The sequence below is a fragment of the Nothobranchius furzeri genome, chromosome 14, assembly GCF_043380555.1.
Source record: "Nothobranchius furzeri strain GRZ-AD chromosome 14, NfurGRZ-RIMD1, whole genome shotgun sequence".
Taxonomy (NCBI): domain Eukaryota; kingdom Metazoa; phylum Chordata; class Actinopteri; order Cyprinodontiformes; family Nothobranchiidae; genus Nothobranchius; species Nothobranchius furzeri.
Window position 1 is genome coordinate 63,474,394 of NC_091754.1, and position 15,832 is coordinate 63,490,225.

General features: G+C 43.3%; 1 protein-coding gene across 7 annotated transcripts in view; it reads right to left on the bottom strand.

The window, feature by feature from the left end:
* Positions 1-164: 164 nt before the first annotated feature.
* The window catches only part of LOC107374197 (TBC1 domain family member 14), a 66,472-nt gene continuing 50,804 nt past the window's right edge, over positions 165-15,832 (bottom strand). For 5 of the 7 annotated variants that reach the window (XM_054747295.2, XM_054747294.2, XM_054747293.2 and 2 more), the window contains 10 exons: positions 15,807-15,832; positions 15,620-15,737; positions 14,671-14,777; positions 11,248-11,328; positions 11,073-11,164; positions 9,640-9,711; positions 6,144-6,272; positions 3,327-3,436; positions 2,101-2,359; positions 165-2,027 (listed from right to left, as the gene is read on the bottom strand). The exon at positions 15,807-15,832 is cut by the window's right edge and continues 57 nt beyond it. In XM_054747295.2, coding sequence (XP_054603270.1) covers positions 1,959-2,027; positions 2,101-2,359; positions 3,327-3,436; positions 6,144-6,272; positions 9,640-9,711; positions 11,073-11,164; positions 11,248-11,328; positions 14,671-14,777; positions 15,620-15,737; positions 15,807-15,832 — 1,063 coding nt within the window. In that variant the 3' untranslated portion in view covers positions 165-1,958. The other 2 variants (XM_070544309.1, XM_054747296.2) reach the window with 2 other exon arrangements.

The window sequence follows — 15,832 nt, forward strand, 5'->3', positions numbered from 1 at the left end:
TTTATTCATAGCTAAGAGCTAAAGTTGGGGTAATTAAATCATGTGGTCACCCTAGAGTTAATGCTAACTGTCATTGGGGGCAACAGCAACCACCAAACCCTCAAGATTATCATGAAACCGGTAAACTCTGATCTCTAGAGGTTTAACGAAGACACCACAGCCTCTGCATATGTACATCATTTTATTATATTAAAACATCATTTAAATACATTTCAAGTGATACAACTGCATGATGACCCTCGGGTATCTCCACACGTCTACCAGTCCTCTAACGGGTCTGTTCAAAGAAAATCAAGAGAAAATAAAAAGACGTCCTGATTTCCATCCAGCAGTAAGCGACATTTAGGGCGGATGGAGGAATGAGCAGATAAGTGTTGATAAAAACGAGTTTACCGTTAACGTAACAACTTAATAGTAACCAACATCTCTTTGGAGACATGTTTTCACCATTGATGCACAATAAACACAGCAACCGGCACAAATAGAAAGAGAAAACGAGGTGAAATGGAAAACCCGCTTCAACCATGACTGATGATGTGACAGGATGACACGAGGCGCAGCTCAATGCAAAAGGCTTACATGTTTGTGCAAAAAGCTTTATTGCAGTCCTGTGGTGTGTGACCACAGCCGGGGGGGGGGGGGGGGGGGGGGGGGATCTGCAAGTCTGCTGCTGCTGCACACTGACAAACAGCAAACAGTCAACTAACAGCTAAGGTAAATACGAGCTCCGTTCCGGTCTCCGAGCGCCATGACAGTGTGTCCTCTGTGGAGGACGAAGAGAGAGGACAGAGAGGTAACAGGACAAACAATCACAAGACCGTTTCATCGACTCTTTTAGAGATCCTGGATGCTTTACAGGATGAAGCCCGACTGGAAAATCGTGTTTGAGATAAATAAAAACTTTGAGGAACAGGAAAGGCTTTTTAAAAATGAGTTTATCATTAAAACTGTTTAAAAATAACCCCTACTGCGCTACAGGCATAGGCCCCGCCCACTCCCGGTCAGGGCGGGGTGACACGTTCATCAAAGTGTTAACGCACCACAAACGCTTGGCTGACAGCACAGCAAACACCAGAAGTCCAGGTGGGCCTGGCATCCAGACGCCCCAAACCCTGGATTATCAAACTCAAAATGACTTTTGATACCTCATCCTGATTAAGCATCGGTTTCCTAAGAATGCTGTTAAACAGTAAAAGCTTTATTGAGACTCGGTTTCTGAGTGTTCAAGCGTTCCAGACAGATTCCTACACATTCGCTGGAAACAAAAAGTGCTGTCGGATCATTCGGTTTATAGTCGACATTCCAGCCGAAACTTTGATTTGTAGAACAGACGAGGACAGAGGTCGCCTTTAAAGCTCAGATCTGAGGACCAGACCAGTTCCTCACTGGGCTGTGACTGGTTGGATGGGATGTAACCAGTTGAGTGACCCTAAACAAGTCCCTCACCGCTCAGTGACTGGTCACCAACCGTTTGAGCCCAGTGAGAAACCGGCTTTAGGAGATTAGAGTAGCAGTATTCAGGGATGAAAACTAGCTCTTCTGCTCTAATCTCAGCACTAAAACGACTCTTCTCTGCTGTCGGGTGAAACACGGAGAACAGATCAAACCCAAACTGGACTTCAGATTAGATGAGATTAAAACAGGAGTAATAAATGAAGAAACCAAAGGAAACGCTGAGGGAAGGATGGGGAGCGTGGGAGTGTGGGGTACATTCATCAGCTTTTCCCAGCTACAGTTTCCAGTTTGCCACTGGGCCTCTGAGGAGGAGGGGGGAGTTAAATAAGGCCTCAGGTTGGTTCCCACCCTGCTTCAGACCCTCCTCTGGGATGCTGGTTTGGATCAGAGCAGCGATACGGAGCTTCATCACAGCAGCTACAGTAGGACTGGACCTCTCAGGTCCTTCTGGCCGGGTGAGGGGTTCTCCTGAAAGCTGGAGAGGTTTATTGTTGCCCCTCATCTCAGCTCAGCACTTCAGCTCCGGACTGTCTGGCTGCTGATTTCTTCTGCTCCGTCAATGCCTGCAGGACCTGCAGAAGGTAGACCGTCAGACACGGGAGAGGAGGGAGGGACAACACCAGGCAAGAACTAAGGAACACCCACCTGGGCCCACTTCCTGTTACGGCTGGTCATGTGGACAGCAGAGATGTGCTGGAAGAGCTGCTCGGCTGGGATGAGGTCAGGCAGCCGGGTCAGGAACTGGGCCATGTGGATGAAGTCCATGGTGGTCAGGACGTCCTGATAGAGACGCAGCAGGCCCAACGCCGTGCGGAACAAGAACTCCTCGTTGTCCCTGCAGAACACGTCCCACACCCGACACGCCAGGTCCAGAGGCAGCGACTTACTGTACAGCGTGAAGATCCTGGACAGGTCCAACAGGTCCTATTAGGTCAGGCTTCGGTAGAGGATCACAGTGTAGGGAGACAGTTCATCTCCACAGATCAGAGGGGTCGTCTCAGTCCGAACCCACTCTACTGATCTCTGATCAGAATTCATGAGTTTATAGCTCAACACAACCAGGAGCAGCTGGAGGAGTCAGAAGAGCCAACGAGGTTTTGAACCACGTCCAGTAGAACCGTCGATGGTGAACGCAGCTCTACGAGGCGTTCCAACCCACTTTCACTACACGACTGGTAACCCCGTCGTCCCACTACTGAGTTAACTCATTACAGCTGAACATTTGGTTGTTGGTCTAACTGGACCCGCCTCCCGTTTCTGATGCAGGCGGTTCTGCCCTTCAATCAGAGACACAAGCGGACATCAGGTAGGAGGACCACACCCTAAACAACCGCAGAGCTGTCAGGTAAAAGGTGTCTGTTCCGTGTTTGCATCACTATTAACAACCAGTGGTGTTAACACACGCCTGCATGCTCCAGACCGGAGAAAACTCCTGTTTCCCTTTTACCGTGTTTAGAATTAAACTGGATAAAAAGAGGATTTTATACCTCAAACATGTTCGGACGGCCACCACGTGACCCAAAATAAAAGTGATGTTAGCGTAATAATTTCTAGAGATTATCGTTATAAAATGTGATTAACAGCTTGCCCCGAAGCTTCAGACCAGATCTGTGAGCTTAGCCTGAGTGGTGGGTGGCGAGAGAGGGAATAACTGTTTAGAACAGACCGCTGACACTCGTGCACACGAGTCTGCACTCTCACCCCGAAAGCTCAGTCAGCTTTTCCTGTTTTCTGAGAATCGCCCGACTCACTAAACACACAAAAGGTCACAGCTTCAGGTGTCAGACGACACAACGGCACACAGAGTTGGTCAAGTTATCATTAAGAGTAATATCAGAACAGAAACAATGCACAGGAGGACAAAAACTCACCAGTCGATTAAATAAATATCAGGAGTCAAGCTGTTCTTCTTGAAATGTGCAAAAAGCTTTGGTAGGTTCTCTTCAAAGAAGACTTCAAAAGCTGCAAAATATGTCAGCATCTGAAAGAGGAGAGTCGGATTATTAACTTTATGTTATTATTACCTTATATTATAATAATAATTATTATTACCTTATATTATAATTATTATTATTATTACCTTATATTATAGATAAATAATATTATTATTACCTTATATTATAATAATAATTATTATTACCTTATATTATAGATAAATATTATTACCTTATATTATAGATGAATATTATTACCTTATATTATAGATAAATAATATTATTATTACCTTATATTATAATAATAATTATTATTACCTTATATTATAATAATTATTATTATTACCTTATATTATAGATAAATATTATTACCTTATATTATAGATGAATATTATTACCTTATATTATAATAATTATTATTATTACCTTATATTATAGATAAATAATATTATTATTACCTTATATTATAATAATAATTATTATTACCTTATATTATAATAATAATTATTATTACCTTATATTATAATAATTATTATTATTACCTTATATTATAGATAAATATTATTACCTTATATTATAGATGAATATTATTACCTTATATTATAATTATTATTATTATTACCTTATATTATAGATAAATAATATTATTATTACCTTATATTATAATAATAATTATTATTACCTTATATTATAATAATTATTATTATTACCTTATATTATAGATAAATATTATTACCTTATATTATAGATGAATATTATTACCTTATATTATAATAATTATTATTATTACCTTATATTATAGATAAATAATATTATTACCTTATATTATAATAATTATTATTATTACCTTATATTATAGATAAATAATATTATTACCTTATATTATAATAATAATTATTATTACCTTATATTATAGATAAATATTATTACCTTATATTATAGATAAATAATATTATTATTACCTTATATTATAATAATAATTATTATTACCTTATATTATAATTATTATTATTATTACCTTATATTATAAATATTATTACCTTATATTATAGATGAATATTATTACCTTATATTAGAGATAATTAATATTATTACCTTAAATTATAGATAAATATTATTATTATTACCTTATATGATAGATAAATAATATTATTATTACCTTATATTATAGATAATATTATTACCTTATATTATAGATATATAATATTATTACCTTATATTATAGACCTCACTGACTAAGTGCAAAAAGAAGTTAGAGTGGAAGATGTGAGGAATTAGATTACCTTAATTAAATTTCACGAACAGAATATTCTCATTTCTGCTTAAAGTATCCATCCCTGTTTAGTTACACTACTGAAAATAAATAAATATTTGTATTATTTAAATATTAATGATATGTAGATCTGTGTCAACAACAACATGTCCTTCTGACCCAGTCCCTGAAGGGAGTTTTCCTCTCCACTGTCGCTGCATGCTTGCTTAGTATGAGGATTGCTGTATAGTCACTGACACTAGTCAGTGACTTGATGCAATTTGCTGGGTTCCTTATATAGGAAACATTATTTCTGATTGGCTTAATGAACTGACCTGAATTGGAATGTTTATTATGTGAAGTGCCTTGAGACGACTCTTGTCGTGATTTGGCGCTATATAAATAAACTTGAATTGAATTGAATTTACGTTACAAACCCGCGTGTGAACGGCTAACGTTAGCTCAGGCAGGACGTGAAGACGTACGGATACGAACATCAGGTTCTTACCCTTTTCCTGCTGAATAATTCAAGCACTTTAAGCATTTTCAAGGTAAATTTTTAAACTTTAAACACAATACGGTGAAGACAAAACAATGCTCGAGGCCTGTTTCACCTCACCTCACATTTATAGGGATGATTCTACTCCCCATAGCAATAGGAATTACTAGCAGGTGCGGTTGTAGAATAAATGTTAAAACGGCTTGCCATAGAGGGTCAGGTCTACATTCGCAGCCAAACACGGCCCATGCTTTGGCTCACTAGATGCCATGAAGGACGAGGTGGTTCATTAAATGATTGGTGCTTCCATGTTTAGCGACACAAATCTGAACATGGATGTTACATTTACGCGTTTCCTTTAACAAGATGCAGACGAAACTTGGACTGTTTCTGGTATTTTATTAGTTTGCTAACTCGGAGATGTTGTGTAAACGAAGTTTGTGATTGAACAGCCCACGTCTGACGCTAACAGCGGGAGGAGCTTTGCGGCTTATAACAGGGACGTTTTATCGGAACAGTACCAATATTTAGCACCATAGAAGATGGTACCTTTTCTCCCGCACCCTGCTCTACTCCAGTCTTGATTTTATAATCAGGGCCCTCACCCACACAGCTAGCATAAACGCTTCATAGGTCTGCTCCGTAGTTAGGCCGGAGCCCACCGCCGGCCACACACTGCTCACACACCGGTGTTACAGAAAGGAGCGGACCCTCTCAGAGCAGCAGCAACCATGTTTATTAAAGGCGAAACGATTGCTCTGTAGTTTTTGTTGTTAATAACAATAAAAAATTCTGTTTTTCATCAAACTTTCTTGGTTGCTCTTATATACAAAACTGTGCAGTTTGTTTTTCAAGCATTTTCAAAGACTTAATACAGAAACCAAGCACTTTCCATAGCTTGCAACCACGTCATTAAAATTCAAGCTTTTTCAAGCACCCATATGAACCCTGTAAAATAAAGGTTGTGTGAATGGGGTGGGGGGGGGGGGGGGGGTGTACTGACAAGGCTGTGGTCGACTCTGAAGAAGGCCATCTGACAGGGTTTGTTGAGCAGGTTGGCAAAAGCTATGAAGGCATCGGCCGTGTCCAGATTCAGGATGAGAACGGCAGCGATGAAGGACATCCCCTGCACCTGAACACAACCAGCAGAGGGTTTAGACTCTTCACCAACAGGTCCTAAAGGAACATCGTACAGATCCGACTTATGTCTGTGAAACTCAGAGCGGTAGTGAGTCGCAACAAGAACCCAAACCGGAAACTGAAGCTCATCGAGGCTGAAGCAAAGAAAAAATGCAAGCAAGAGGTGACTGCACAGCTGTGTGTGTGCGTGTGTGTGTGTGTGCGCGTTCATGGCTTGAGGTCAGCACAGGAAGTCACACTCATTTCTATCCAAACACAGACAGGATGTGGTTGATGTAGTGAGCACAAAGGTAGTAAATGTTAGCCTGTCTGCATGAAGCATCACTACAGCGTCCATCTGCTGCCGGTCTCAGTCCAACAACAACCTAAACCGAACGTGTAGCAAACAGCTGCACAGATGTAAAGATCAGCTGCTGTAATGTTCCGTCAGCATGACGCGGAGACTCCTCTCCGTGTGCTGGTTTTATGGGTGTGAGGATCCCAAACGTTCATTTTACCAGTGACCTGTCACACTATTTCACACAAAATCGTTTTTAACACGCTCTGCTTTGAAGGATTAGAATGATTTGATAATCAACCACAGCAAAAAGATGGTATAGTCAGCATGTTCTGTTGTTACAGGAACCGTTTCCACCAGGAAGACTTAAGACGTAACACAGCTAAGCCTGATCATTCCCACAGGCGGGTTCCTTAAATATACTTTATGCTATATGTGTAATTAAACACTGTACTCCACTAGGAATGATGTCAGACCCGACCTAAATGTTAGCAGTGTTGTGACCATGCTAACTACTGTTAGCATTGGAAGCTAATCCCTTACGACTGTATAACTGAAAACAGAACAATGGCGACATGGAATGTTTACGTGCAAAGGTATCAAGTAATTAAGTATAAATACTTTGTTACCATACTTACGTAGACATTTTGGGTATTATTAATGTGTTTTACACCTTAATTTACTTTGACTTTGATACTTTTAGTTTAGAAACTAGTATTTTTATTTGACTTTTATTGAGTTAATAGTTTAATTTACACTTCATCTTCCACAGAGGTCTTTTTAACAGAGGTGTGACCAAGTCACTGCTTTGCAAGTCACAAGTCTCTCCAGTCAAGTCTCGAGTCAAGTCCAAGCCAAAGACAACCAAGTCCAAGTCAAGTCCAAATTCAATGATGTGGAAGTCCAAGTCAAGTCCAAATTCAATGATGTGGAAGTCCAAGTCAAGTCCAAATTCAATGATGTGGAAGTCCAAGTCAAGTCCAAGTCTGTAACTTTGAGTTTTCAAGTCATAATCAAGTCATCTGTCTAACTTCTATTTAATGACGATGATAATAAATAAATTCCAGAATTAAAGCTTCTTAAAGCTTCGTTTATTTGCTCCAACAGCAGAAACTGAAACGGATGATAAACAAACAGCTGCTGCATTCAGCAGTAAATCTAACCCAGAACCAAGAATGATTCATGATTTTTGTCCATGTCGTGTCACTTTTGAGCTAAAATATCAAATATGCTCAAGTCATCATCAAGTCAACAGATGCAAGTTGATTCGAGTCGCAAGTCTGACTTAAACACAAATGTGTTTAAGTCAGAGTCAAGTCGTAAGTCTTTATAGATTTTATCAAGTCAAGTCAGAAGTCATTAAAATAATGACTCGAGTCTGACTCGAGTCCAAGTCAAGTCCACACTCTGCTTTTTAAACCCACGTACCTGTACTTGTAACTGAGCACTGATGTGTGAGGTCACCATGTTGGACTTTCAGCACAGGGCTGGTTGGGAATCTAACATTTTGAGTTCAAAGGTCAACGTTAGAGATTTTTTGTTTGTTTTGAGTCGACTCTGGTGTCAGATCCTTTGAACCAAGTCAGGTATCCTTAAACCAGAGTTATGTTGTTTAAACAGGATGGGTAGGTTACATTAATCTGTGCCAAATGGCAGAAGCCTGATAAAAACGGCTCGAGTTCAGTGTAGAAATAAAAAGTATGATGATGTTTCCGTCCTTCTCACTCAGACGCTGCGGCAGCTTCTCCCAGTCACTAAATAAAACACAGACTGAGGGCCGGTTTGTTTTACTGGTTATTCTCATCAGTCTCTTCGACTCACAGTAAACGCCGGCCTTTCACAAACACACTCGGGTCCGCTCAGGTCCGCGTGACACCAAGTCACTCCAACCACAAGCTGAGCGACAGAGTAACCTGCAGGTGTTGAGTGGGACGTTTGGGTGCTGGTATTCATATCCATCAGGCTGATTATCATCACCCCAACACTTTCATTCCTGAAGACCATCAGTAGCGCTGGAACAGAAGCTAAAGCTTACACACAGACGCGGGACTCACCAACAACGGGGAAAGTAAAAAAAAGTGACGTAATGGAAACAGATCAGATATTAAAATGTTTACGGATATTTAAGATGATCAAAGTTTAAATATTATTATATTATAAATAATATCAGCATCAAACTGAAAATGTCTCCTATAACCAACATTTCCATGCTTATGTGACGTGGGTGACGTAATGACGACGTGGGTGATGTAATGACGACGTGGGTGATGTAATGACGACGTGGGTGACGTAATGACGACGTGGGTGACGTAATGACGACGTGGGTGAGGTAATGACGACGTGGGTGATGTAATGACGACGCGGGTGATGTAATGATGACGCGGGTGATGTAATGACGACGTGGGTGATGTAATGACGACGTGGGTGATGTAATGACGACGTGGGTGATGTAATGAAGACGCGGGTGATGTAATGATGACGCGGGTGATGTAATGATGACGCGGGTGATGTAATGACGACGCGGGTGATGTAATGACGACGCGGGTGATGTAATGACGACGTGGGTGATGTAATGACGACGTGGGTGAGGTAATGACGACGCGGGTGATGTAATGACGACGCGGGTGATGTAATGACGACGCGGGTGATGTAATGATGACGCGGGTGATGCAATGACGACGTGGGTGATGCAATGACGACGTGGGTGATGTAATGACGACGTGGGTGATGTAATGACGACGTGGGTGAGGTAATGACGACGTGGGTGAGGTAATGACGACGTGGGTGATGTAATGACGACGTGGGTGAGGTAATGACGACGTGGGTGAGGTAATGACGACGTGGGTGAGGTAATGACGACGTGGGTGAGGTAATGACGACGCGGGTGATGTAATGACGACGTGGGTGATGTAATGACGACGTGGGTGATGTAATGATGACGTGGGCGACGTAATGATGACGTGGGTGATGTAATGATGACGTGGGTGATGTAATGATGACGCGGGTGATGTAATGATGACGTGGGTGATGTAATGATGACGTGGGTGATGTAATGGTGGGAAGGTGTGCTTGAGGGACTCACGTAGCCGACATCTGGTCGGTAACAGGTGTACGCTCCCAGAATGCTGTGCAACACATCATGATAGGGCCCGCCCTGAGGAACAAGGACAGGTTAATCAGTGATTTAGCCGATGTTCTCATCTTCCTGCAGTCTGTATTTAGTCCACAATGTAAAGTAGTAACCCTAACCCCAACACCAGCCACCGTCTCACATGAACACTGTTTATAAAACGTGTTAGTTCTTTTACAGTCACCAGCTGTTTATTAACCCACCCTAAATGATGTCTGTATGCAGTAACGTTTGTAAACACCAGCTGGTGAGTAACCACAGGGATTTAGTAATATCAGTCTCCACAAAGAGCTCTGACGGTGTTTATAAAACAGGTTGGAGACATTAACACACCCAGGGTTCGGAGCCTTTCATCAAATCACTTCTAGAACATTTAAGGTGAGTTTTTAGGATTTTCCACCACCCTGCACAGATGACATCGACACGTAAATTAGTTCTTACATGTTCTAATTTACTATTTAACTGCTTCATCACATCGAAGCAAACATCTCGTTATCTTCACAGCTTTAAACACTTTAAAACATAGAAAATCCAACAATTAAATGAAAACCTGAGGAGGAACTTTAAGTGCTCATAGGAGCCATGTTTCAGGAGGACACGCCTGTGATCTAAAGAACCAGCAGATCATGCATAAATACCAGAGGAGACGTGTGACGGAACATAGAGAGGAGGTTCCTGGTAGAAACCAGGCTGGTTCTCTGCTAGGTTTTTGTCCACACTGGAACGTGTTAAGTGGAAAACCCAGTAGGTACATCTTAAGCCCCCTTCAGACAGGCCATGAAAAACGGAAATGTTCCGGACTCTGTCCGTAAGACCTTTGTGTCTGAATACAAACATCCGGATAACGTTTTCCGTAATTTAATCGGACGAAGCCCCTAGTAACAGGTCCGGACTTGTTACGGACAAGGTGGCTGCTTCAGACTGGTGAGGTCGAGTTCCGGACAGGGAGGATGGGGAGGAGGGGACCGGGGGACGCTGTGCGCACCTAGATAGCCCGCTGCTGTAGCATGCGGCGAACCATGGCAGCTCGCCTCCAACGGTACCGTCTAGACGCGCGACGGAGCGCTTCACACCGCTTCAGTGATTCCTTTAACCATTGAGCTTCATCATCCAGGTCTCTTATGCGTCTTCGTGTGCGCAGAATTATTATCTGGAACTTTTCCCTTCTGTGTGAACGCAGCCGAAAGGACAAGTTCCGGTACAAAAGTGGTGTGTCTGAAAACACAGTTCCGGTTAAAAACCGGACTGAACTGTCCACACATATTCCAGAATGTCAATCTGAAAAGGGTTCTAGTAACTTATCTAAGAGTACGACCGGCTCCCGCTTGCTTTTGTAGCCTAATCAACGGTTACCACGTGACACAACAGCCAGCAGCATCACTGACCTGCTGGAAGATGCACAGTTGAGGGAAGGTTCTTGAGATGTCCAGTTTGATCAGCTCCAGACTCGACTCCCGGTCGGAAGAACCCAACACGTCTGAAAGACACGGTACCAGTGTAAACGTGTCTGAGACAGAAGATAAAACCAAGTGTAACACAGGGTTTGCGTTGACTCTCTACCCTCAGCCTGAGTGTCTGTGGTGAGTGCTGCTGTAGTCTTCCACTTCTCCTGAGCCCGAGCAAGACAGATGCTGTAGAGTTCTGCAGGAACACAGAACCATCAGCAGGAGGGTTACGGGTTAAGGACTGAGCAGTACGAGTGGACACAAAGCGCTTCAGGTGATGAAAGCACTGCAGCAGAAACACTAACGATAATGCACTCGGAGCTTTGACCTGTGGCTGCCCTCTAGTGACCAGATCCAGGAAGTGAGCCTGCTGAGATGACCTTGATCCTGCCAAACCAGCAGATCTAATTCCTGCATGCTGACAGCAACGGGGAACATTTACAGTGGGGCAAAAAAGTATTTAGTCAGCCACCGATTGTGCAAGTTCTCCCACTTAAAATGATGACAGAGGTCAGTAATTTACATCATAGGTACACTTCAACTGTGAGAGACAGAATGTGAAAAAAAATCCATGAATTCACATGGCAGGATTTTTAAAGAATTTATTTGTAAATCAGGGTGGAAAATAAGCATTTGGTCACTTCAAACAAGGAAAATCTCTGGCTCTCACAGACCTGTAACGTCTTCTTTAAGAAGCTTTTCTGTCCTCCACTCGTTACCTGTATTAATGGCACCTGTTTGAACTCATTATCTGTATAAAAGACACCTGTCCACAGCCTCAAACAGTCAGACTCCAAACTCCACTATGGCCAAGACCAAAGAGCTTTGGAAGGACACCAGGAAAAGATGCACCAGACTGGGAAGAGTGAATCTACAATAGGCAAGCAGCTTGGTGTGAAAAAATCAACTGTGGGAGCAATTATCAGAAAATGGAAGACATACAAGACCACTGATAATCCCCCTCGATCTGGGGCTCCATGCAAGATCTCATCCCGTGGGGTCAAAATTATCATGAGAACGGTGAGCAAGAATCCCAGAACCACACGGGGGGACCTGGTGAATGACCTGCAGAGAGCTGGGACCACAGTAACAAAGGTCACCATCAGTAACACACTACAACGGCAGGGAATCAAATCCTGCAGTGCCAGACGTGTTCCGCTGCTGAAGCCAGTGCATGTCCAGGCCCGTCTGAAGTTTGCCAGAGAGCACATGGATGATACAGCAGAGGATTGGGAGAATGTCATGTGGTCAGATGAAACCAAAGTAGAACTTTTTGGTATAAACTCAACTCGTCGTGTTTGGAGGAAGAAGAATACTGAGTTGCATCCCAAGAACACCATACCTACTGTGATGCATGGGGGTGGGAACATCATGCTTTGGGGCTGTTTTTCTGCTAAGGGGACAGGACGACTGATCCGTGTTCAGGACAGAATGAATGGGGCCATGTATCGTGAGATTCTGAGCCAAAACCTCCTTCCATCAGTGAAAGCTTTGAAGATGAAACGTGGCTGGGTCTTCCAACACGACAATGATCCCAAACACACCGCCCGGGCAACAAAGGAGTGGCTCCGTAAGAAGCATTTGAAAGTTTTGGAGTGGCCTAGCCAGTCTCCAGACCTCAACCCCATAGAAAATCTGTGGAGGGAGTTGAAAGTCCGTGTTGCTCGGCGACAGCCCCAAAACATCACTGCTCTCGAGAAGATCTGCATGGAGGAATGGGCCAAAATACCAGCTACTGTGTGTGCAAACCTGGTAAAGACCTATAGTAATCGTTTGACCTCTGTTATTGCCAACAAAGGTTATGTTACAAAGTATTGAGTTGAATTTTTGTTATTGACCAAATACTTATTTTCCACCCTGATTTACAAATAAATTCTTTAAAAATCCTGCCATGTGAATTCATGGATTTTTTTTCACATTCTGTCTCTCACAGTTGAAGTGTACCTATGATGTAAATTACTGACCTCTGTCATCATTTTAAGTGGGAGAACTTGCACAATCGGTGGCTGACTAAATACTTTTTTGCCCCACTGTAGGTAATTAGACACATCTCACTAATAAGGTAATGATGACTGATGAAACACTGGACTAGATCATAGCTGGATTCATTTCTCATGTTGGATTCAAGTGGGATCAAACACAGAACCCTAAAGGTCAGGTCAAATCTCACCAGGTGTTAATAACACGTTTCTGTCCTGTTCAGCAGGGAAATTTAACAATCTCCATGTTATAATAGGGTACCCACATATTACTGTTATGTAGCCACAACACCACTGAACCCACCGTAGAGCTAATAATCGCTATTACTGCACAATCAGCACTTTTTAATCATAAAGGAGTTTGTCTAGGATGCTGTGCTTCTGATTTGTGATGGAGTGAGGGAGAGAGAGGGGGTGAGAGAGAGAGAGAGAGAGAGAGAGGAGTGTGTGTGTGTGTGTGTGTGTGTTTACTGCAGTTCCATTTATGAGGAGCTTCCCAAAGCAGAGAGCCACATCAGCAGTCAATAATCAGAGGAACACACACCCATTCATCCAAACACACACGCATGACTTAAGAACTGCTGATTGGTGCAGCAATGGAAAATTGATCTTTAGGGGCTCGACACACGGGAGGCGACAAACGACCGCGATCAGCGAAATTAGTCACTGTCGCTTTTATTACCTGACACACGGGAGGCGACCCGCGGCAGCGGCCAGCGGCAAAGCCGTCGACGCGTTCTGTTCCATGGCGAAATGGAAACTTCCGTTGTTTTGCTTGGCTGTGTCAGGTTGGAGGGAATTAAGGTTATTTAAGCGGTTCAGAGTTAATAAAGCGGTAGATATGATGTTTCACAAGGTGCTGCTAGAGTTATGTGAAATCTTACTGCTGATTTTACTATAAAACATCATAATAATCAACTTCTCCTCCATGTTTGCTCGGAGATGTACGGAGCATCCTGTCCGCTCATTGGTCAGTGAATGAAACCTCCGTTGATTGGTCCTCGTCCGAGCGACAGCGATGAAAAGTTGGAAATATTTCAACTTTCTGGGATTGCGTCGCTGGGTCACCTGTGCACGACACGTGCACGAGCGCAAAATTTCACACGCACGTTTTTCGCGTTTCGCTTGGTAGGAGGGAGACCCGCGATTATCGCTTTGTCGCGCACGTCTCGTTGAAAATGAATGGAGGAGAGGCGATGTCGCCTCCCGTGTGTCAAGCCCATTCGAGTGAGTGAGTGAGTGAGTGAGTGAGTGAGTGAGTGAGTTTAGAGTCACCTCCTGTAATGAGGGGAATCACTGAAGCACGACTATTCCAAAGAGGAACACTCTTCTTGCCTCTTTCATCCGTTCAGATACAATCAGTGAGACCAGCTATTGTGTGTGTGTGTGTGTGTGTGTGTGAGAGCTGGGGCTCCAGTCCTTCCCCTGACTGCTCGTCTCCATTACAGCGTTAAAGTGAACCACAGTAAAGATCGGAGGCTGTGTGCAGCCAGACCAGACCGGAGTAAGAAGCCTGGCGTGACGACTCAACAGCATCTAGACCCGACGCAGTCCCGTACCGTGTGTGATGTTGAGCTCGTTGCCCACAGCCAGGCTCCACACTTTGCCTCGGACACTTGGGGGGATGCCCTGCCACCAGAGCTCCCTGACTCTTCTAGACGTACACCTGCAGCCAGGACGACAGGTGGGTTTAGAACAGAAGCACAGCAGCAGTTACCGATCATGGCCACGTGGGGGCAGACAGCACCTGCTCTCTCAGGTTTCACTGAAAACCCCCATCAGACCTCTGACTAAACAGTGTCAGACAGAAAGGATTCAGGAAAGTCTGGTCTGACCTGGTGTGATGTCATTAACGTGCGACAGTGGCAGACTGGTATCTAACTGCACCACGGCAGGTTTAACAGTTCATTTGCTACACTTAATGTTATATTGTGTTGCCATAAGGCTTTATCATTATACACAACTATAACTTCCTGTTCTACTGAGGGAGTAAAGATTGGTGCATTTGTACCAGACCAGCTCGTAGAACAGCCTCAGTTTGGAGAAATAGACTAACAGCCAGTTTGTTAGGATTGCAACATCGATCCAAGATGCAAAAACTGACACAGCAACAAAACTGCTTCATTCTGAAGTTCCCCCAATGGTTCTGTTAAATGAAGCAGCTAGCAACGTTATAGCTAGCAGTAAGAAAACTGTGAAAATCGTCTCCCTGGGACACGACCGTGTTCAACCACCTGTTGAATGGTTTCATATCCGTAGGTGAATCCTAAATCGAATCAAAATAAACATTTTACTGTTTTAATATGATCGACACACATCTTTCAGGAGAAGCACTTCTTACCTGGAACTGAAACTTATGGTGGATCTTCTGTCAGCAACACTCAGCTTCTTAGCTTTTATTCACAAATCACATCTACTGTTTTCTTTCTAAGAGTCCGTCGTGACCAGAAGATGCTGCTGAACCTCCGAGACGCCCCCCTCCCAGACATTTATGGTAACACTGCTCACATTGTGCTCCAGTGGGGTAAGATCTCCTGGTTCCAAATTTGGGCTGCGGTCCCGATGCTCTCTTCAAGCTTGCATCGATCCTCCAGCTGCTTCTTCCTCTTCTGGGCCTCCTTCATCTCTACACAACAACAGGCGCTTCAGTCAGGAAGCAGAGGCACCGGAGGAGAGGAGAAGGGAGAAGGCTCACCTTTCTTCTTGGCCTGGGCCACCATC